General features: G+C 36.7%; 1 protein-coding gene across 4 annotated transcripts in view; it reads left to right on the top strand.

Annotated features, from left to right (window-relative positions):
- Positions 1 to 23,427, top strand: part of PRSS12 (serine protease 12) — a 70,074-nt gene that overhangs the window by 19,531 nt on the left and 27,116 nt on the right. For all 4 annotated transcript variants that reach the window (XM_073804917.1, XM_073804916.1, XM_073804918.1 and 1 more), the window contains exons 4-8: positions 2,170 to 2,320; positions 11,092 to 11,270; positions 13,030 to 13,171; positions 16,646 to 16,842; positions 21,022 to 21,163. In XM_073804917.1, the coding sequence (XP_073661018.1) occupies positions 2,170 to 2,320; positions 11,092 to 11,270; positions 13,030 to 13,171; positions 16,646 to 16,842; positions 21,022 to 21,163 (811 nt within the window). The remainder of the gene's footprint in view (positions 1 to 2,169; positions 2,321 to 11,091; positions 11,271 to 13,029; positions 13,172 to 16,645; positions 16,843 to 21,021; positions 21,164 to 23,427) is intronic.

Consider the following 23,427-nt stretch of genomic DNA (forward strand, 5'->3'; position numbering starts at 1 on the left):
ATGCGACAATGTTTCTAGGTTGTAGGTGATTTTAAATTTCCTCTTAAAAAATTTTGTTTTTCTGTTTTCTCCAAGCTTACCATGCAGATGGGGGGAGGGGAGGTAGAGGAGAATATAATAATTTAAGAAATTTATACATTTTTTCCATCATTTTTTCTATATTTTCCAAGCTTCTTAAAGGAAAAATAAACATAATAACATGCAAATTTAAGTTTATTAGCATAATTCAGTGATCAGTCATTATAAGAACCTAATATACAATATTGAGACCAGGTTTTTTTTTGTTTTTTTTTTTGCGGTACGCGGGCCTCTCACTGTTGTGGCCTCTCCCGTTGCGGAGCACAGGCTCCGGACGCGCAGGCTCAGCGGCCATGGCTCACGGGCCCAGCCGCTCCACGGCATGTGAGAACCTCCTGGACCAGGGCACGAACCTGTGTCCCCTGCATTGGCAGGTGGACTCTCAACCACTGCGCCACCAGGGAAGCCCAGTTATGTTTATTAAACCTGTCTTTTATCCTTTTACAAATTACAAGTGTTAGTTGACTTATGTAAGAAAACTATATTACAAGTATTAGTATATGAGTAGATGCAAATGTGCACTATTCTAAATCCCTCCTCAAGTGTGATATTTGCATATAATGAATGTCTAAATACCATTTATTGACGCCACTAACACTGTGGAAGAATTAGGAGCATATTTCATGTGGATAAATGATGAACATTTGGCAAAGGAGTCAACTAAATTTCCTAATAGGGACCCAGCCTGTTCTGAAACTTTTACCATCTCACGTCCTTTATTCCAGAAAAATTAGACTGCCATACTGTTTCCCCAATACGTACAGCTTTGTGCTTCTATGTTTTTGTTCATACTGTTCGTTTTGCCTAAACTGCACTTCCCCCGTGTCTGACTTCTGAAATCCCATCCATCATCTTGGCCCTTTTCAGCTACCAACTTCTTCAGAAGAGATTCTCTAATTACCCCCACTGGTGAGCAAGCAGCGCTTCCACCTGAACCCCTGCAGGGTCTTCTCGATGCTGTCTCGTCTGTACTCATGTTGTCCATGTCCTGAGGCAGTATACTTCTTGAGGGTAGTGTCTGTGCAGTGCCTTTCTGCCTAATACCCGTTTAATAAACTGAATTGAATGAACAGATATTGCTAATTATTTTTACTTGTTTGGGATATCCTTTCTAGGCTTTTAGTTATCACTTGCCAATCCACTCAGTCAACAAATATTTATTACATGCCTCTGTATAGCTGGGTATCTGAGGTACACAGGCAAAAGGGAAGGGCATTCCCTGTGTCCTCAATTCTAGACCAGGGTACAGAGGGAGAAATTCAGGGACTTCCCTGGTGGTCCAGTGGTTAAGGCTCCGTGCTCCCAATGCAGGGGCCCCGGGTTTGATCCCTAGTAGGGAACTAGATCCCGTATGCCACAACTAAAAGATCCCACACGCCAGAACAGAGACCTGGTGCAGCCAAATAAATAAATAAATATTAAAAAAAAAAAAGAGGGAGAGAGAAATTCAGAAACTGATGAAGCCAGGTAAGGGCACTGTAGACTACAATACGGAATTTGCAGTGGGAATCCTCTGGTGGTTCTTCACAGAGTATGTACTGATTCATACCTAAATGAATTTTCAATATTGTTTTTTGAAGGTGTTGGTTGTGATGTCCACCAACTTGTTATCATGTGTTAGATGTTAACTTTGTCTTGATTTCTATGTAAATGTAAAAATATTTCTATGCTGAAAACAAGTATCTAATAGACATAAGCGCCATTCTTAATAATTACATATTGGTAATGCTCAAGTTACTGTAAATAAAAAACCAATGCCACCACCACAATGGTGGCAGCAACCCCGTAAAAATCAAATGGGTTTCCAATAACTGCAGTTTTGAGTGTGTCTTTTCTGGTTTCTGAGGTCCTTGGGGGAAAGTGAACTTAGACTATTTCCTCTTGAGAGCTATTTGTATGAGCGTAATTCAAGTTGAGGTATTTTAATTGGTAGAGAGTACCATAAAATATATTAGACATGCAGGGGTATGTCCATATCACTTAATAAATATAACTTAATTATAGAGAATGGCAAAGAAATAAACTATACCTGATCTTCTCTCCCAGTGTGAATCCGTAGGTTTACTTTGTTGTTAATTTCACGTTGTCCAGGCCCTGCATTCCCCGTCCTACGCCTTGCTGGGGGCAGCAGTGCGCGTGAGGGCCGAGTGGAGCTCTACCATGCGGGTCAGTGGGGGACTGTCTGTGACGACCAGTGGGATGATGCAGATGCAGAAGTGGTCTGCAGGCAGCTGGGCCTGAGGTTGGTCTTTCTTGTTCTTGTTTTGTTTTGCTTGAATTTTTGAGTTTATTATTTCCATACCCAAAGGTAGGTGTGTTTATTTATTTATTTATTTTTTGCGGTACGCGGGCCTCTCACTGCTGTGGCCTCTCCCGTCGCGGAGCACAGGCTCCAGACGCGCAGGCTCAGCGGCCATGGCTCACGGGCCCAGCCGCTCCGTGGCATGTGGGATCTTCCCGGACCGGGGCACGAACCCGTGTCCCCTGCATCTGCAGGCGGACTCTCAACCACTGCGCCACCAGGGAAGCCTGGTAGGTGTGTTTATATTGCAGATTTCTTTGAACAAATGGAAAAAGCCACCTTTTGATCTTTGTATTAGGCTGTAGGCTCCCTGAAGAGAACGGTTATGTACTCTTAGGTCTAACCTATTTGTATCTGAATTCAGCTGATTTTATATCCCTAAGAATCTAAGCCTTTTACCACTTTTCATCATGAGCCTTTACATTACTCCCAGGTAATGACTAGCATTGTCAGCTGCAGCGACTTAACCAGAGTCATATGATGAAACTAGTTGTTAGGCTTTAACTGAAGTTCAATTCCTTTCCTCCAGATACTGTCTAAACTTTTGACCTTTGCCTCCTTATTTGTGAGGTCTGTGCTTAGAACAAAGGATGTTTATTAATGTAGGAAGGAAGTAATTCCTGTGCAGGATATGGCAATGAAGCATGTGCGATAAAAACAGCAATACGAAAACCAACATTAAATGTTGCTTTAGTTGTGATTATTTTGGAATAGTATGTTATAATTTTGGATCCTCTAACCCCTGTCTTTAGTGATGTTGAACATTGATATAGCAAGCCTAAAGTTTCTCTAAAATTATATTAGGGAATCTTTTGAAAGTTGATATTTTACTTTAAATTAGAAAAAAAATTATTTAGCATGTCGTGGCAGGTAGGGGTGGGTGGATGTGGAGGCTTCTATATCTTCTCTATGTATCATTTTGTCCATTTAAGCATAATCTTTGACACTAGAGCATGAATTTTGTACCTTGAACCATCTACAGTAATTTTTTTGCAATTGTTTTTGCAGCTGACCCCCCTATTTTTCAAAACTGTATGTTAATATTGAAGTCTTTTAAAGCAAAATAAAGACGTTTCAACATTTTACCTCTAAATACTTCAGTATGCATCTCTTAAAAATAAGAACATTGTCCTACATAGCCAAATTATCATTATCACAACTAATGTAAATGGTAATCATTCTTAAATTGTCTAATACCCTGTCATGCTCAAATTCCCATAGTTATTCCCACCATGTCCTTGACAGAGGATTTGTCCGCAGCAGAATTTAGTCCAGGACCTTGCAGTGCATCTGGATGTTATGTCCCTGAAATCTCTTTTAATCTAGAACAGCCTCTTGTTTTTCATGACACTGTCTTGTTGAAGAGACCAAAACCCAAGCCAGTTGTTTTGGAGACTATCCCACTTTCTGGATTTGTCTCGTTTCTTCCTCCTGGTATCATTTAGCCTACTCCTCTGGTTCTTGTAACTCCTGAAATGGGAGGCTAGGTCCAACAGCTTGATTAGATCAAATCAATCAAGTATTTTGGCTAGAAACCATCACAGGTGATATGTTCTCATCTTGCACCTCATCAGGAGTCACAGAACAGCTCTGGTTTTCTCCACTGATAAGGATAAGGTTAAGCACTGAATTAAGGTGGCATCAGCCTAATCCTTCACTGTAGATTACATTTTCCCCCTGTAACTGATTCTGCAACCTAAATGCTCTTTCACAGTTTATGCATGGGAAAGGAATAAACATGCAAAGTCCTGTGTCCATAGGGCTTATAATTACTGGTGGTGTATGATCTGACTGGTATGATCATTTTCTTTGGATGGGTCAGGAATAGGGCCAACTAGCTCTTCTTGAGAAAAACTGTTATTAATCATTAGATTTTGAGACTAGATTTTCAAAACGTTCTGACTGGGTATCAATTTCAAGACCAATTTTTCTCAAAAATTTAGATGGTGTCAGAGTCAGCATAGCATAAGATTATGAGCATGTGCCCTGTACTCAGAATGACCTGAATTTGAGTTGTATTTCTGGAGATAAGAAAAATTGCAGGATATCTCTTAGCTGCAGTTTCCTCATCTATAACACATTTCCTGATGTAGAGTTTAGTGGTTTTAAAGCAGTTAGCACACATAGTAGGTATACAGTATACATTGACTATAATTGGGGACTTATAGCTGAAAGATGTTATTAAACATTCAAAGGAAAATGTTATTAAACATTTCAAAGTAAGCTGGACATTTGGTAGGAGATCATCAAACACCATTCCTCTATCTAGAACTTCTATTTAGTTAGCTGTATCTATGAATTTCATATTTTTAAAAGACTCTAATGTGGATATATGTGTATTTACTGTGTTACCAATTATGGTATCAGTGGTATGCTAATTGATTTTCATGTTAGTTACTAAGAAATCAATGTCTTTGCCAAAAATACAAGAATTTTAAGGGTATAGTAATGGCATATTTAACATTACAAGTTGTAGTATAGATTACTCTAAATTTAAGGTATAAGGCATTTATTATTATTTATATATTTCTGTGGGAAAAGGCAAGCTTTTGTTGCTTAGAAAAATGTGTAGAAAATTTAAATGACACTAAATTTTAGTTACATTTATAGTTATTCTAAAAATTCATGTTTTAACATAGAGTTCTTTCTTGAGAGCCAAATTTTGTTTTTTCACTCATATAAACTGTTGTTTAAACAAAGACCATGTTGCAAACAGGAGTCTACTACATGGAAAGAATGTACAGATAGAATCACAAGGAAGACTGTATTAATGTTGAACACATGCGTGGGTTGAGTAAAGTGTTTACATCTTTCTCAGGCATTGGCTCACTGCTATCTTTTGTATGAGAAGATTTGTGTTCAGAAAAATGATTAAAAGGAAAAATATCTTCAAATATTCAAGGCAGCAAAGATCCTCCACAAGCCTATGTAATCACCAACAATCCAGCTTGGTGGAGATTTGTTTTTATTATAAGTACTCCAGGTTCTGAGCTGACATTGTTCGTTTGCTTTTCTTTCCCTTGATTTTATACTTCTCTCGCACGCTTGCAACAAAGCAATATTCTGCAACTGCTCTTCCCCTAGAATTTGTTTTGCTCACTTAAAGGCACAGTACTTTCAGATGAAGTAATTTTTAACGTTACAAGATTGATAGCAGACAGCATAATCATAGCTTATCTCCATTTATGATTTGTTCTTAAGCAAATTTCATCTCAGTCATACTTGCCTTGTCGAATTCCCAAAGGGAAACTACACCATGCCTCTCTGGAGTGCTAGTTACAATTTCTTTGTGAGATGCTGTCTTTGTTGACCCGCATCTTTTAACGGTGTCTGTAGATTTTGGTAGCTGGCAAGCTTCCTAAAACGCAAAAGGAATTACTGTACGTATGATACTGAAATTTGATTAGCCTAGAACTCAGAGAAAGATGAGCAGGAAAGGAGGCAGCCTGATGTTAGAAAATTGAACTTGAGAATGCATATGTACACAGCGAAGTTTCAGGTAGAGACATTTTAATTGGAGTTCCTTTTGTGCACTTAACATTGAAGCATTTCCTATGTCTTTTAGAACTCTTAAAAGCGTAGTGTAGAACTGTGACATCATATTTTATGTGTGGATATGCCATAATTTACATAAGAATTTAAAAGTTTTGAACACTTTTTCTTCTTAGGTATTTTTTTTGCTATAAAATTATCATATAGAACCATACTACTGAGTGGTCAGAATAAAAATTCTTCTGGTACAATTAAAAATGTTTCTTTGGGGCTTCCCTGGTGGCTCAGTGGTTGAGAGTCCACCTGCCGATGCAGGGGACACGGGTTCGTGCCCCGGTCCGGGAAAATTCCACATGCGCGGAGCGGCTGGGCCCGTGATCCATGGCCGCTGAGCCTGCATGTCCAGAGCCTGTGCTCCGCGACGGGAGAGGCCACAGCAGTGAGAGGCCCCTGTACCGCGCAAAAAAAAAAAAAAAAAAGTTTCTTTCTTTGTTCTCTTATTTTACTGTTTATTAATTTCTAAAATACTTTATAAACATTACTGGTATGTGGAATTATTGAGCAGGAAAGAGGCCTTATATAACAAGATAAGAAAGTCAGGCCCTCTGAGATTACTCAAATCCCCTAAATCATACTGTGAGTGAAGGACAGAATCTTGAGATTTATGGCTTCCAGTGTAGGATTTCTTTTCTTTCATGTTACACTGTTTGCAAAATAGACAGGTGTTAATAAGAATACATATGAATATAGGGCTGAAAGAAATAGGTAAGTCAAGAGAGAAAAGTTAATTGTAGGAAGAAACAATGCTGAACACATTGTAGACGGACTGTATTTGCGATGCCATAGCCGTCTCACTGAAAATGCCCCAGCAGACTGCAAGGAAGCCAAGTGTTTCAGGGTCTGCTCTGTAGCCAGACAAACCTTACCATCTCATGGTGGTGTAATGCTGGGCTAATTATTAACTTCTGGACCTCAGCTTCCTCATTTGTAAATTAGGGATAATAACATCATGGGGTTGTAGGGAGGATTCAAAGAGTTAATACATATAAAGCTGTTAGACCAGTGTCTGGCATGCTGTAATCATTCAGCGTACTTCAAATATCATAACTGGAGATGGAGGGGGTTGTTTTCCAGGGACAAATATAGGCTCTTTGATCATTAAAAATGAGCTTTTTTTCATCTATATGTTACAAGTGCCACAAACTGATATTTGCAGTCAGAGGACCAATCTTTTATAACCTAACAAGTAATTATCTTGCACGATAGAATTGCCTGACTCTATTCTGTGTCTATTCAAAGTAGTGGCTAAGCCTGGGGATTGAGTTAGTCAGATGGTACTATTTATTTGCTGCTTTTTTTCTATGGAAAACAAACAAACTTTATATGAATACAGTCAGATTAGCTAAGTAGGTTTAGGAATGTTTTGGGTAATGATCAGACATAGAATCAATTCAGTGTTTATTGGGGATTGCTGCTATGTAGGTCAAACAGCTTTACAGAAAATAACCTAATAACTCCGTGTATTATATCAGAGAACCCCACAAATTTATTCTGCGGTCAGAGGGTAAGAGAGTAGGTAACACTGGGACTATTACTACAAATGAACTGCCGGGGCTGGTGTGGACATAATTTCCATAAAGGAAGGACAGAGAATACACAGCTTTATCGAATTCACATAACACTTATTTGCCTTTAACAACCCAGGAGTTTTTTTTGTTTTTTTTTTAAATTTTATTTATTTATTTTTGGCTGTGTTGGGTCTTTGTTTCTGTGCGAGGGCTTTCTCTAGTTGCGGCGAGCGGGGGCCACTCTTCATCGCGGTGCGCGGGCCTCTCATTGTCGCGGCCTCTCTTGTTGTGGAGCACAGGCTCCAGATGCGCAGGCTCAGTAGTTGTGGCTCATGGGCCTAGTTGCCTCGCGGCATGTGGGATCTTCCCAGACCGGGGCACGAACCCGTGTCCCCTGCATTGGCAGGCAGGTTCTCAACCACTGTGCCACCAGGGAAGCCCCCAACCCATGAGTTTTATGTTGTTTCCCTAGTATTGCACGGTCTCTTGAAGGGCAGAGTCATCAATTTCTTTGGTATTCCCCTGAGAGCCAGCACAGTCCAGGGCACCAGGAAATACTAGTGCCTGGCTGAAGGAATGTGTGTATTTATAAATATTATAATCTTAATTTTAATAGACTCAAAAATTAGCTAGGAAACCTACTTTGTTTTACATCATAGTTTCCTAGTCAGTTTCTTTTTTGGTTCTTGAATTTATTATATTAGTTTTTCTGATTAGTTTATTTTAATTAAACATTTCTGTGATCATTAAAATAATGTTTGTAAATAATGGAAAATATGGAAATATATAAGGAAGAAAACAAAACACCCAAATGGTGTTTTAAGACTGCATTATAGGACTTCCCTGGTGGCACAGTGGTTAAGAATCCACCTGCCAATGCAGGGGACACGGGTTCGAGCCCTGGTCCGGGAAGAACCCACATGCTGCGGAGCAACTAAGCCCACGCACCACAACTACTGAGCCTGCGCTCTAGAGCCCGCAAGCCAGAACTACGGAGCCTGCGTGCCGCAACTACTGAAGCCTGCACGCCTAGAGCCCATGCTCCGCAACGAGAAGCCACCGCAGTGAGAAGCCCGCACACTGCAACGGAGTAGCCCCCTCTCACTGCAAGTAGAGAAAAGCCCACGTGCAGCAAGGAAGACCCAATGCAGCCAAATATTAAAAAAAAAAAAGACTGCATTATAACATAGATGACTTTCCCCAGAGTCACTGTTTGGGGCTTCTGCTCTCCCATCCTGTGTCCTCCCTTAAGGAAGGGACACAGTTCAGAGGCAGTTAATCAGGCCTTTTGTTTTTTCCTAGGACCTCTATCACATAATCTTTAACATATTTGAAATACAATATATTTCAGTTACTCTGTCCAGCCCATCTCAAGTCACTTCCAACTAACAAATATTTTAGGCTTGGTTTGTTATTTTTTTCGTGAGAATAAAAAGGCTTTAGTTTGTAAACTTTTAGCCTAAATATTTAATGAAAATGATATTAAGGATATGTAAGAATGCATTCTTATTGTTTTAATTTGACCATTGTAAGGTTGAGCATCTTACCATATGGTCAGTGGCCATGGGTATTTCTTCTTCTGTAAATAGCCTGTCCCTCTCCTTTGCCCTGTTTTTTTATGTTGGTCATTTTGTCTTGCATTATGATAATAATAAGTTATTATTTATTTCTAGGAGTGTTTTTTTCTTTGATTGTGGTTACATTTTACAAATATATCCTCCAGCTTGTCTGCCTTTTGACTGATTATGGTGTATTTTGCTATACAGTAGTTCAAATTTATATGTGATTAAATTTAACTTTTTTAGTCTTTGTTTTCTGACTTCTGGGTTTTTTATTTTTTATCTTGCTCAGGAAATTCTCTTATTACCAAGGTTATAATAACTATGTTCTTCTTATTTCATTATATTACTTTTTAGCCATCTTCCTTCCTTCCTCCTTCCCTCCCTTCCCCTTTCTTTCCCTCCCCTTCCCTCCCTTCCCCTTTCCTTCCCTCCCCTTCCCTTCCCTTCCCTTCCCTTTAGGTCTTTAAACCATCTGGAGTTTATTTTTTGTTTCTGTTATGAGTTTGGGATCAAATTTTATATTCTTTCATATTGGTCCCTGGTTTTCTTATAGCACCTAATCTTGGCTCAGTGAATTATACCCATTGAAATTTTCTTTAACAGATCTTTTTCTTTCCTAGCATTTATCCCAGGGCAAAGATCCAAGGAGGTTGTTAATCTGCCTTTCTCCAAAGCTTTCCTATCTGGCTTCCCCATGACCTGCATTATGCATTAGTCATCCTGTCTCCTCCTCCTCTGTTCTCCAACTTTCAGTGTTCTCTAAATCAGTTTCCATATTTGCTTTCATTAATCTCTTTCCTCTAGAACAAGGGTCAACAAACTTTTTCTGTAAAGGGCCAGATATTGAGTATTTTAGACTTTCCAACTACTCAACTGAGCTTTTGTGTAGTGCAAAAGCAGCCACAGACAGTAAGTTGGGAATCAGTGTGCCTTTGTTCCGATAAAACCTTATTTCTGGATAGTAAAATTTGAATTACATATATAAAAATTATATTCTTGTTTTGGTTGTAAATTCTTAAGATAGTTATAATGTTATAAGAAAAGGGCAACTTAAATAATGGCGAATAGATGCAGAATCATTGAAAAACAAACTGCAAGTATAAATGCTCTAGTCTAAAAATTAAAAGGCTAAAAGCGGCTGAAGATGCAATTTCTGAAGTCATTAACCATTTTGACAGGCAATCGTGATCTTCATTTAAATCTGGGATTCTAGAAGATGGTGTCACGTTGAATTGTGGGAGAAGTAAATTTAGTCAAATAAATTTGAGTGAAGAGATATTTGGCCATGAGTAACAGAGAACTGAAGATAACAGTGGCTTAAACAAGACAAGAGTTTACTTCTCTCTCAAGAGACCAGAGATCGCTCAAGGCTGGTATGGTGGTTCCACAGTCATCAGGGCCCCAGTCTCTTTCTTGCTTGCAGTTCTTTCATTCTCAGTGTGGCACCTTATGGACCAAGATAGCTTCTCAAGCTCTAGCCATCACCTCTGCCTAACAGTCAGCAGGAAGGAGGAAGTGGGACAAGGGTACTTCCTGGAAGTGATACATGACACTTTTACCTAAATGTTATTGGTCAAAACTTAGTCATATAAAATGAGTACAGAGCTTCAATTTGGGATGATTAAAAAGTTCTGGAGATGGATGCTAGTGATAGTTCACAACAAGGTGAATGTACTTAGTGCCACTGAACTGTACACTTAAAAATGGTTAAAATGGTAAATTTTATGTTATGCATATTTAAAACAAACAAACAAACAAACAAACTTCACTGTAAGGAAGGGAGGGTGGGAAATGTGGTCTTTATTCTGGATAGCCATTATCCTCCTCAAACTCTGAGGTTCCATTACTAATGAAGAAAAGGGGAGTAAATATTGGAGAATAACTAGCAGTCTTGGAAAGATTTGTGATAGCTGAAAATACAAAGATCAACAAACAAGCAAACAAAAAAGAAATAGAGCACGTCATGTGTGACCTATGGAGTGAATTGATAAGGGAAATTATGAATTAATCATAATTTTACCTTTGCCAGGGGCAAAAGAAAAAAGTCAGACCAACCTTTGGTCTGACTTATGTTCTTATGTTTGTTCAGCGGCATTGCCAAAGCATGGAATCAGGCATATTTTGGGGAAGGATCTGGCCCAGTAATGTTGGATGAAGTACGCTGCACTGGGAACGAGCTTTCTATTGAGCAGTGTCCAAAGAGTTCCTGGGGAGAGCATAATTGTGGCCATAAAGAAGATGCTGGAGTGTCCTGTACCCCTCTAACAGGTAAGAGCTTCACCCCATTAATCTTAACCAACTCTTGCCCCCAGCACCATTTGGGCTTACCTTCCCTTCTCCTCAATTTAGCTGATATTACTAAATGAGCTTACAAATAAAGCCCCCAAATAAAACTTTAAAAAAAGGTAATACAAATGATACATTAAAATGCTATCTCATTCATAGATATTTCTGAATTTTTCAGTTGCAAGTTATACAGTCCTATAAAGCTAGGTGGGAAAATATGATCTTGTTGCAATATATAGTACCCAGTAGTCAAAATCAGTGTGCATTGATAAATTTCATGTGTTAGGTATTATAATTCTATATTTAGTCCATTCATACATTAACCTATCTGGATTCTAGGAATATGTTTGTAGCTGGTAAAACCATATTGATGGGATTGTTGATTAAAGCACACTATTAAAGAACCAAGTTACCTTTGCTGTGCTCAATATTCAGACTATTCCAAATCACAGCATGCTTGTCAAGATATGTCTTGTGTTGCAAGAAGGACATTTCTGAGTGCAAATGAGTGTACGTGTATGTACTTATATGTTTGGGGGGAAGAAGAGGGAAATGGAGAGGCAAGAGAAGTTGGGTCATCACAAATCTGTTGTTTCTATAGTAAAAAGAGCTTGAAGAAAAAAATTGGGGGCTTTAATCTTTCTTTAAAAAAATCAAATGAAACACTTCTTAGGGACTGTGAAATGCTGAAGTTCTACTTTTTTATTTACATAGTTCTATACACACTGTTGTTTTTAATTAGAATAACACATTTATACACAATAGAAATAGAAAATTTACACCAGATTGTAAGCCAGAGCACTTCATTCTCTTGACCCTCCATTTTTTCCTCTTTCAAATGAGGATAGTCTTGTAATGTTTCTGAGATGGTCAGATGAGATAATAGGTGTAACAGTGCCTTGCAGACAGTGAAGTTTTACATTTGTAAGTGATTCTGTTGCTAGGAGACCTTCATTTACTTTAAAAGATCCCAGAAAGTCATGAGAAGTATGACTTTTACCCAAGATTATTTATGTTTCATTTGGTGGGGGTGGTGTTTGGATTATTTTGGATGGAAATAGCTTTTTAATATACTTTTTTGGGAATAAGTGTATTGTATTGTGTATCTGCTTAGAAGCTTTTTATGGAATTCTCTGGGAGTTAATTATTCATTGAATTCACAAGGTTCAAATTCAGATTTGTATTATAGATAAAAGAACAAAGGGAAAACATGAACCCCAGTTTTGTAACTTACGAATGCCTAAGGAATAATAAATGCCTTGATATGATAGATCACTCTTTAACCAGAATAGCTTTTTCTGTCTCCATATTACAATATTTTTTCATTCACAGTTAAATTTTTGAACTATTTCCAAGTAACTATTTTTTTTAACTTTTAAATTTAAATGACTAATACTGCTCATACTTAAGGAGATTGAAGCCATAGGAAATTTCCCAAATATGATTTAATCTGGAAAAATCTAAATAACTACTTTGGAGTTATATCAGAATACGTTTTTCTACTTAGAAATAGGAGTACAAATAAAAAGGAAAGACTATTTTGTTAGGACAGATATGTGTTAAGACTTTTACTCCAGAAACAATCCAGTGACCTCAGGTCATTGAGCACAGTTCTAATGGAAGTTTAACGAAAGGCCTAGAGAGAGATCTGAGTAGGGTGATATTTCTTGTGCAATTAAAATGTTGTTCTACCTTTTTTGATAATTATTTGATTAGTCTCTATGTCTCCTTCTTGTCACAGATGGGGTCATCAGACTTGCAGGTGGTAAAGGCAACCATGAGGGTCGCCTGGAGGTGTATTACAGGGGACAGTGGGGCACTGTCTGTGATGACGGCTGGACTGAGCTGAATACATATGTGGTTTGCCGACAGCTGGGATTTAAGTAAGATCCATTGACAGGAGGCAGCTAAATGCCAAGTTATATTTTTAAGAGTCTCATTTTGTAATCCTTACTTGTAATTTCTATAATACTAAAAATATGTGTTCACAATCATTATCTACCTATCTATTCTACCTACCTTCCTACCTACCTTATCTACCTTCTCTATATGGAAATTCAACAACAAAAAAACCAATAACATTTTCTTTGATGATGAATAACCATATCTTGCTGTTTATCTCATTTGCCTTTCCTGCCACCACCCCTCTTCTTTTTGTTATAAATTTATTTATTTATTTGGCTGCATTGGGTCTTCCTTGCTGCACGTGGGCTTTTCTCTAGTTGCAGCGAACAGGGGCTACTCTTTGTTGCGGGGCGTGGGCTTCTCACTGCTGTGGCTTCTCTTGTTGCAGAGCACAGGCTCTAGGCACACGGGCTTCAGTAGTTGTGGCACGCAGGCTTAGTTGCTCCACGGCATGTGGGATCTTCCCGGACCAGGACTCAAACCCGTGTCCCCTGTACTGGCAGGTGGATTCTTAACCACTGCGCCACCAGGGAAGTTCCACCCCTCTTCTTGAATAATGGAGCCATGGATGACTTTTAGGTCTCATTGTGTCTTTTCAAGTAAGACTGTATGCTTTGAATGCTCAGTTTTATTCTGATGCTTCACTACTATTGGATGTTGTTAGTACTGACATCACTGTATCTAAAATTGCAGAGAAGTCCAGTGTCAAATGCTTTGGTATTACATTATTTCCTTTCTCAGAATGTGATGATAATTATCACTTTTATATGAGAAAAACAGCTTTCTTGTCATGAGATGACCTTTAGAACTCACCCTTGACCTCACTCTCTTAAAAACTGAGTATCACACTTTGGGCGATACATTTCATGTCACACACATAATGCATTCCAGAGTAAAGACTTAAGTTGGTTGAAGTAACTGCAAATGATGCCTTTGAGCGAATATCTGAATGAAACCCATGAATGCCCATTCTTTCTTGTTTTCCATATTTCTGTGTCATGCTTGAAGTAATTGTCTCATGCTTGAAAAAATGAGCAAAATTATTTCATTTCAGCTTGAGATAGACCTCATCGAAAATATTTATTAAACCTTAAAAATATGTTTTCATTCAAGCTAGGTATGACCATGTTTAAACGTATATTTTTAAGTTTGTAAAAGTAATATAAAATTTTAGAGAAAGTTTGGAAAATAAAGAAAATAAAAATCTACCCCTTAAAAAAAAATACCCCTCATTTTTCCATTCTTACACCATCATTATTATAACTTGTGTATATAACTTTATAACAGCTCTAGTAGTAGATATGTAATTTTTCTATTCATGTTTTTTACTTTTATATTATTACACAGTCATAATTTTTAATAACATACTAACTATTGAATGTTCATACTGTCATTTACTTAATATTTAGATTAGTTTAATTTTTCCTGTTATAAATAATGACATCTTGAAGATATAGATGCATGTTATTGACTAACATTTTGAATTTTCATGGGCAGTGCAGTTATTATTATATAATTGTCAGGTCAAGGGGTATGACATGCCAGCCAAATAAATATTGTTGTTTAATTAATAAGAATTACTCAAAAATATCATTTCATCTGAGCAAACCTCTGTTAGTCTGAGAACTGTATCCTGTTGTCACAAACTTAGAAAGATTCAAAAATACTATTATTTACTATTTTCATATTTTTCCTTATTAATTAAAACAATTGAGTGACTGATTTTTTTTCCATATTTTATTTATTTTGTTTCACAAATACATTCAGTTTTTCTTGCATATACAGAGTATCAGAACTTAATGGTTTTAAAAATGTTCTCAATATTTGTTAAAAGTTCTAAATGTGTTAGAAGGTAGAATAAGCATGTGCTACATTTACATTTTAGTTTATGGAGGAGTTTCTGAAAGAAAATACTCTTGGAATGAGAAAGGGTGAACTCTGGGTTTCTTCATACAAATGAAATCCTAAAGTAAAGCGACCTCCTGCTGTCTGTTATATAGTTGATATGGACAGATGGTAATCACATTGATGCATTTTGTGGAAACATGGTATAAGTTGAAAGTGATAGCAATATGGGATTAGGGATAATTACTTTTCTATCTAAGACTTGATTAGTCAGCACAATAGAAGTCTTAGAATGACTCATTCAAAGTCGCATTGTTTTAATTTATTGAAATGTTTATCTTGTTAAATAAATTTAATAAATAAGTGCATGGTAAAACAATTAGGAAAATTCATGGGGAAACAATTAGGAAAATTCATCTTTCAAACATAAAGATCTCTTCATATTCTTAGTACAGAAATAATAAAAACATTCAGTGGTGGAAGTGACTGACATAAAATTTATGAGTAAAAGTTTAATTATATAGACCGAGAACTGAAAGACACTTCAAATATCTTTTAGCCCAGGAATTTCTGGAGATTTGTTTGTATTCTACAGAACAAAAGAAAACAAAATTGAGGGGAGGATGAATGAAGGTAGAGACTGACTTAGTTACCAATTTTTAATTTTGCAGATCTTTCCTATTTCTATTAATACATTTAGGGCTTTTTGTAGTGCAGTGTTACAAATAAAGTCAATTGAAACACAAATATATTTATAAAAATCTTAAAAATCAGATTTATGTAACCTTATGAAAAGCTAAGAACATTGTCATTAATCTGATTTTGATGGGCTGAAATCCAAGTTTCATCATGGTTTGGAAATGGTGCTTGAGAAATCACTGAACTAATACACACTTTTTATTTTGGAAGAGAGGATACCAAAGAGGCCTGGAGAAGCTAATGAAATCAAATGAGCTTTGATGGCTCTTCAGAGGCTGATATAAGACACACATTCTTACTTTCTGGTCCACTGTGTTATTTCCATGGTCAGGAATTTGAGGTTTATCTCTGTCTGCATTCTCTGTGGTTGGTGGGTTAAATTGTAGACAAAACACAAGAATGGTTGGGAAAAAAGGTTTAATTATCCACTAGTTAAGCAAACATTGTTGGTTAACTAGTGGATTAGTTAACCAACATTGTTAAGATGATCAAAATTTGTGGGCTTCCCTGGTGGCACAGTGGTTGGGAGTCCGCCTGCCGATGCAGGGGACGCGGGTTCGTGCCCCGGTCCGGGAAGATCCCACATGCCGCGGAGCGGCTGGGCCCGTGAGCCATGGCCGCTGAGCCTGCGCGTCCGGAGCCTGTGCTCCGCAGCGGGAGAGGCCACAACAGTGAGAGGCCCGCGTACCACACACACACAAAAAAAAAAAAAAAAAAAAAAAAAAATTTGTGATGGAGATTTAGCAGATTTTTTACTGCTCTGAGAGCTGAGTTCTCAAGATAGGAGAAAGAACAAATACTTACCCTCTGAAGTCATGCCACTTAATTAGGTTGTTTGTTTTATGTTTTATGGTTCCTTGAAACAAGAGACAAAAGTTCTATGCACAGTGTTTATTTTATTGCCACAGATATGGCAAACAAGCCTCTGCAAACCACTTTGAAGAAAGCACAGGGCCCATATTGTTGGATGATGTCAACTGCTCAGGAAAGGAAACCAGTTTCCTTCAGTGTTCTCGGAGACCCTGGGAAAGGCATGACTGCAGCCATCGGGAAGATGTTGCTGTCTCCTGCTACCCTGGCAGGGATGGACACAGACTGTCTCTGGGTGAGGTCCTGACACAGCTCTTGAGTATCCGTATTTCAGTAGCCACTACACCTCTATCCACTGGTCTGGAATGTGAAGCATTTCTCATCTTTGTCTATTTTTCTTTTTTTTGTCTGTTTCCCCAAATGCTCTAATTTTTAGTAATTTGCATTCAGAGAAAAATAGTCTTTTGAGTCTTTCCACCAATGTTATAAATTTCTGCTCCTAATTTTTCTTTACCTGTAAGCCTAAATTTCTCATGTGTCTGAAAGATGGATTAAAGAAGTCACGATGTCCATTCCACAACTGATTAGTCACCTATTCTGCTTCTCATTTACCTTGAATTCTAATGAACTATTTGAAAAAGGATTAAAAATAAATCAGAACAAAACAATAGGTCTCTTTCCCACCCTCCATGATTCATTTCTTCTTTAGTCCTGAGGCCTTATCAATCATTGGTTACCAACAAGCCTTTGCTCTGTCCTAACCTAGATCTTTCAAGTTTCTCACTGGGCTCATAGGTGGATTCATTGGAGTAAATAGCCCACCTATCTTTCTAAGATACCCTGTTACTAAAAATCCATTAGTGTCCTTTATTGCTCCCTATTTCCAAATTTCTTCAGACTTACTGTCAGATAAAAGGTACCTAGCTCATCTAACAGTCTTAAATATTTGTAGATGAAGGTCCTTTTGTGAGCAGAGAGCAAATAACTATATATCCTTGACAGACTTAACATCCAACAAGGAGAGCAGAATAAATATGAATGAAAAATATAGAGGGACATATTTAAAAGACATGCCAGGACTCTACCATAGCTCTATTTATATCTATACGTGTATTTTTTGGTGCATAGATGTTAAAATAACCACAGGTGGTTCTTAAGTTTCACCTCAGGCTTGAATCAGCCCTTTTTGTATCCTCCTGTTTTGAGACTGTGAAGCTGGAATCTTCACATTATAAAATAATGGAACGTGTTGAATCCCACAGTATTAACTGTTTTGTGTACTTAAGTTTGTCAAGGTACGTGGTTGATTCCTCATTGTACTCTATCCTGTGAGATCATAGTGACTCACTGCACTAATCTAGCATTACACCAGGTAGAAATACAGCCTTTTACCCCATCCCTTATGGGTCTTATTTTCAATTTTGTTTCTTTTTGTTTGTTCTCTTCCCTTGCACCTTTCTTCTTATAAAGGATTTATGATCCTCCCAGGATTATGTGATGAATCATTGCATGTGGTTGGGGGAGATAGAGCCTATTTGCTAGAACTGGATCCTCTTAGCCCCAGAGAGCGGGTATTTGGATCATGGAGTGATATGTTCAGGCACATTCCATCAGTGTTCCAGGTGATGAAACACATACAGTTAGGACCTCTAATCCTAAAAATTCCCCTAAAAATCTTTAATTTTCCGAGGGTGATAATTATTAATAGAATATGGGATCATTATTATGAATTCTTTGGTCCTAATTTTGGTAATATATCTATTAACCATTCATTTGTTCAAAGGATATTATATCTGAGCCAAATTATCCTTTTGGAATAGAATCAGATTACCATTTATTCATCCAAAGAGATCATTACTTTCCCACTTATCAAAAAGGACTGCATGACAAAAAGAGGAGATCGTGGAATAGTGGTATAAACAACAGCATTTTAAAAACAATTGAGATTTTTTTACTTCCTTGGCACTGTGATAAGAGCTGTTAGACTATTACAGTTTTCAACTATTTGAAGGGTAACTTGTGGACCTTAACTTTAAATGTGAATGAAACTTTTCTCAAAATTAGTAGTAGTTCAATAGACACTTTCTAATTTTGGGTGTGTGGTAGATGGAATGCTCAAAAGCAATATTCTAGGTCAGTAAAAGTCATTTTAGTAAGAATGCAGTTAACGCCTATGTGAATTGGGGGAAATTTGTGGGATGGTCAATATGTAGATTTCTCATTTTAACACTGCTTTAATTCTAAAGTTTAGAGTATTAAATCTTAGCAGAGATTTCTTTCACAGTGAGAGTGTCTCTTACTCAAATAAAGTTTGACTTTTAATTTAATTTATGCTAGATTTTATCTTTTTTCTAGGAAAAATATTATTTTCTTAAGATAATGTATTAAATCAGTGTTACAGGAAAATTGAAATAAAGAAAATTCTACTGTGATCAGAGTTTGAGGTATATAATTAAAGATGCTGTATACCCACAGGACTGTTTAGTTTTCCCAAGCATTTTATATTTATTTAAGATTTTAGAAATAAAACATGTATATTATTATTGCCATAACAGATAGAACTTAAGCGGTAGGGTGGTATTGATAGAATGGCTTCTGTCATTCAGTTTCCCTTCAGGCATTGAAAATCCAATGATTTTATAAAATGGATGGCTAAAATTAGGTTAAGAATACTGTATTATTATTTTTACAAAGTATGCAACTTAGGCTTTAAAAACACTTTATCATTTTTATTTTTATGGTATGTGAAAAGCTGCCCATAAAACAACTAGGGTGGAATGTGGAGGTCTAATTCCATGTACATATGATTTCTTAATTTTGCACCAAAGATCTAAAAAATGTAAAAATTGAAAAATTTAAGAATTTCATCTGTTTAAATTTTTTCATTGAGAATCACTTTTTGGCCTTGCTCCTCTTGCAGAGAATCCCCAAATTTCAGACACAATAATAAGAAATGTTAAGTTTCAAATACACTGTGTTTTGTGACACACCTAAAACACCAAGATTTTCAGCTAATGTAAGCAGTGCATAGAGTAGGCACTTCACAAACATTTGTTGATTCTGACTTTGCTATGTTGATTCTACTGTGGTGCCTGTTCCACGAAGTATGATCAGGGACAGAAATTAGAGAGCCAGCAACTCTGGGGGCAACAAAGAAGAATCAGACGAATCAAAGTAGGATGTGTCCATCTTGCCAACAGTATTTTCCTTCAGTTAACAAATGTTGTCTAGTGATTACATATGTTGGTTTAAACACATATAGAATGATACTCTGTTCATTAGCTGCTTACTTCACCTCCTTGGTTCTGCTAATTTCACTGTGTTTGATGGTATTCCCTAAATCCAGTCAATCTTAAGGGCTCCGAAGCTGGAGACACTTCTAGTAACTAGGTAATCTAAAGTATGTATATTACTGTAATCAAGTATCACATACTGGTGGCTTAAACAACAGATATTTATTGTCTCACACTTCTGGAATCTAGAAGTCCAAAACTGAGGTTGTCCACAGAGGTTGGTTCCTTCTGAGGGCAGGGAGGGAAAGATCTGTTCAAGACCTCTCTCCTTGGCTTACAGGTGGCCATTTTATCCTATGTCTCTTCACTCTGTCTTCCTTCTGTATATTTCTGTGCACAAATTGGATTAGAGCCGCCTCTAATGACTTCACAATTCAACCCCTGGCAGTATGCAAGCCATAGTGAGGGCTTTTGATTAAACAAGACCATATTTATTGGTGTTGATAGAGATATGTGAAAGACTCTATAAACCACTTTATTTGCATAATTTAGATAAATACCAATTTGCTAGAGGTCAGTTTCTCAACTTTTACATCTTAATAATTTTTATGATTTAAGCCCTTCCTTTGGAATCCATAGTAAATAGGAGGGCTGAGATAGAAACTGTCCTTGTGCTTGCCTTTTTTTTTTCTCTTCCATCATTCAAGTTACTCATGCATGCAAAGGTATATCTGAAAATCCTTCCTAAAAATCCTAGCTTTGGAGTATAAATTTCTAGGTGTGTTCATGGATAAGTGAGTAGGTGTAGAACAAAAACAACTCCAAGTTAATGTCTTTTACTAACTAGAAGTTAGTGGTAATAAAATAATCCACGATTTTACAGTGATATATATTCATTTATTCAAGAAACAGCTATTACACGTACTCTATACACTGTAATGCCAAGCACCGCTCCAAGTGTTGGGAATACAAAGTTAGACAGGATCAGCGCTCTGACTTCAAGGCTACAGAAGATATTGCCAAAGTAGATACAGTTTTTTTTAAAAATTGCTCTCTCTCCTCTCTCTCTCTTTCTCTCTCTCTCTCTCTCTCTCTCTCTCTCTCTCTCTCTCTCTCTCTCTCTCATTGCCCAGCTGATTTTTAGCTCCTTTTACAAACAAATAGTACTTTATAAAGTCTCTCATGCTTTAGTATCAGGTTGCTTGTTTTGGCTTTTCTAATACTTTTGAATCATGACTTAGGTTTTCCAATCAGACTGATGGATGGAGAAAATAAGAAAGAAGGACGAGTGGAGGTTTTTATAAATGGCCAGTGGGGAACAATTTGTGATGATGGGTGGACTGATAAGGATGCAACTGTGATCTGTCGACAGCTTGGCTACAAGTAAGGAAAACCTAACTCTATTTGGGATGTTCATCTGATGAAAATTTCTGATTTTTTTATCCTTGTTCTTGCCTAAAATTAACTTCTGTGATTCAATTGAAAATACTGGCAGCATGCTTATTTGATTCAGAATTATAAAGAAATACGAAGTAGAGTCTCTTTAAATTTTTCTGTTTTCTCACAAGAAATATACATTATGTTACTTAAGAAATGTAGCTTTTATCTAGTAACAAATAGTCTAATAACTCTTGACTATTCATTCTACTGCTTCTGTCAGCCAAAGGTGTTAACCTTTTCTCTGTGATTTATGTCGTAACACAGTAGCCTTATAAGGGATTCTACTGTTACTGAAATTACGGTTGGTTCTTGTTATTTGCAGTAGTTACATTCTTTAAAGTCACTGTGAACATCAAGTTAGAAAATACTGAGCCATTGCTTCTAGAGCTGAGGTTGAACCAAGCCATGTTCTGCCTTCTTGTTTTAGCTCTCGTGCTTGCAAACAATTGCCCTTTTTGCAGTCTCCTAGTGCTTTTTTTTTTTTTCCATTTCTGTACCTTTTTGTTGATGATTTCCCTGTTTAAAATGGTCCCCAAGAATTTTGCTGAAGTGCTGTCTAACATTCTTGAATGAAGGAATGCTGTGATATGCCTTACAGAGAATATAAGTGTGTTAAATGGGCTTCATTCAGGCATGAGTTATAGCACGAAAAATGTGGCACTAAATGAGGTGAGAAAGGACACTTATTTCCAGTTTGAGAGCTGAACTAGAAAGGCAGTTTATCTCCTTGTGAGACCTCAGCTGGGCAACTCAAATTTTTTGAGACTTTACGCATGTCTGCAAATGACTGTGAAAGGGCTGATTGATTTTGGAGTTGCAAATATATGGAACATGTTACAGTTTAGAGGGTCATGAAATTTAAGCTAATATACATAATTTGCCTCGCTTATATTGGATTACTAATAGTGGTTTGGATTTTAAAATATATCCTTAATTACACATCTATGTGTATCCTAAATATTGATAAATTTAACTGGTCATTCCTATGCAGAATACATTTTTATTTTTGAAATTATTTCTATTTTGATAAAAGTTCAAGTGTTTTTTTTTTTTTTTTTCCCTGAAGTTTTAAGTCAGAGTTTGTTTTTGGTTACTCAGATACTACTTCAATTTACGGTTCAGTTTTGGACCTAGTTGCAATTCCAGTTGTCCTATGGTTAGTGGGTCCATTATTTGTAATATAGATTTTCAGTATTCAAAATTGGTGGTATGTGACATATTTTCAGCTTTCAAAATATGGGGTAATAGAGGAAGGGAGGAAGCATCTACATTAGATGCCTAGATGAATTCAGTCAACAATTTAAGTTTCCTTTGCTCACTACATTTCTAACATTTCGTTTTCCATTTGAAAAAAAATGTATATATATATATACACACATATATACATTATTGTTCTTACATTACATACCCAGTGAATTTCCTTACCTAAAATCAGCCATTAAATTATATACTGCTTGAGACTGGTTTTTTGGCTTACTTTTATTTTTTTGGTAGAGGTGATCCAAGAAACCTAGTGTTACCTTTGGAAATATGAAGGAAAATATGAAAGAAAAGGTCAAATTTGATCCTTGAATTGTGTGTCTAAGTCATGTTTAAGGAGAAAAAAATTTGTAAGAATATTCATCAATGCATTTTCACTTTGATTTCTTTCTAAATTTTTCATTGCTTTTTACTTATCATTTAGTCCATTTTACATTCAACTCAAATGGTGAATTTAGGTAAGAACAATCTAGATTAAGTGAACAAAGTTTGTAGCAATTTTCAATACTATTTCTGTAACAATTATCAAGAAAAGCATTAAAGGAAGATCATACTTCATAATTGTTTTTAAAATAAAGCCTCTTAACACATATTTCAGTAATTTAATGTAACTGTGACAAATTGGATAGACATCTAGTGCACAAGCTACAATTTGCCATCAAATAGTATTTAAAAGAAAATTGTTTCGATATTTGATCAATCTAAATACACCTGAACTTTTTATAATTTTCCACCAAGGGGAGATGGAATTTCATATAAGAACATATATATAATTGTAAATAGGTATGTGATTAGAACAGGTTTTTTTTTCCCCATGTTACTTCGAATTAATAAAAGTCTTTAATAAAGCAATTTATTTGTAGAAATCAATCCAGAAAACTTTGAAACTGTCAAAAGGCTTGAGTTTTATTAATAAGAATTCCAGAGAACTGTCCCCCAGCCAGCTA

This window comes from Tursiops truncatus, chromosome 5 (genome assembly GCF_011762595.2).
Source record: "Tursiops truncatus isolate mTurTru1 chromosome 5, mTurTru1.mat.Y, whole genome shotgun sequence".
Lineage (NCBI taxonomy): Eukaryota > Metazoa > Chordata > Mammalia > Artiodactyla > Delphinidae > Tursiops > Tursiops truncatus.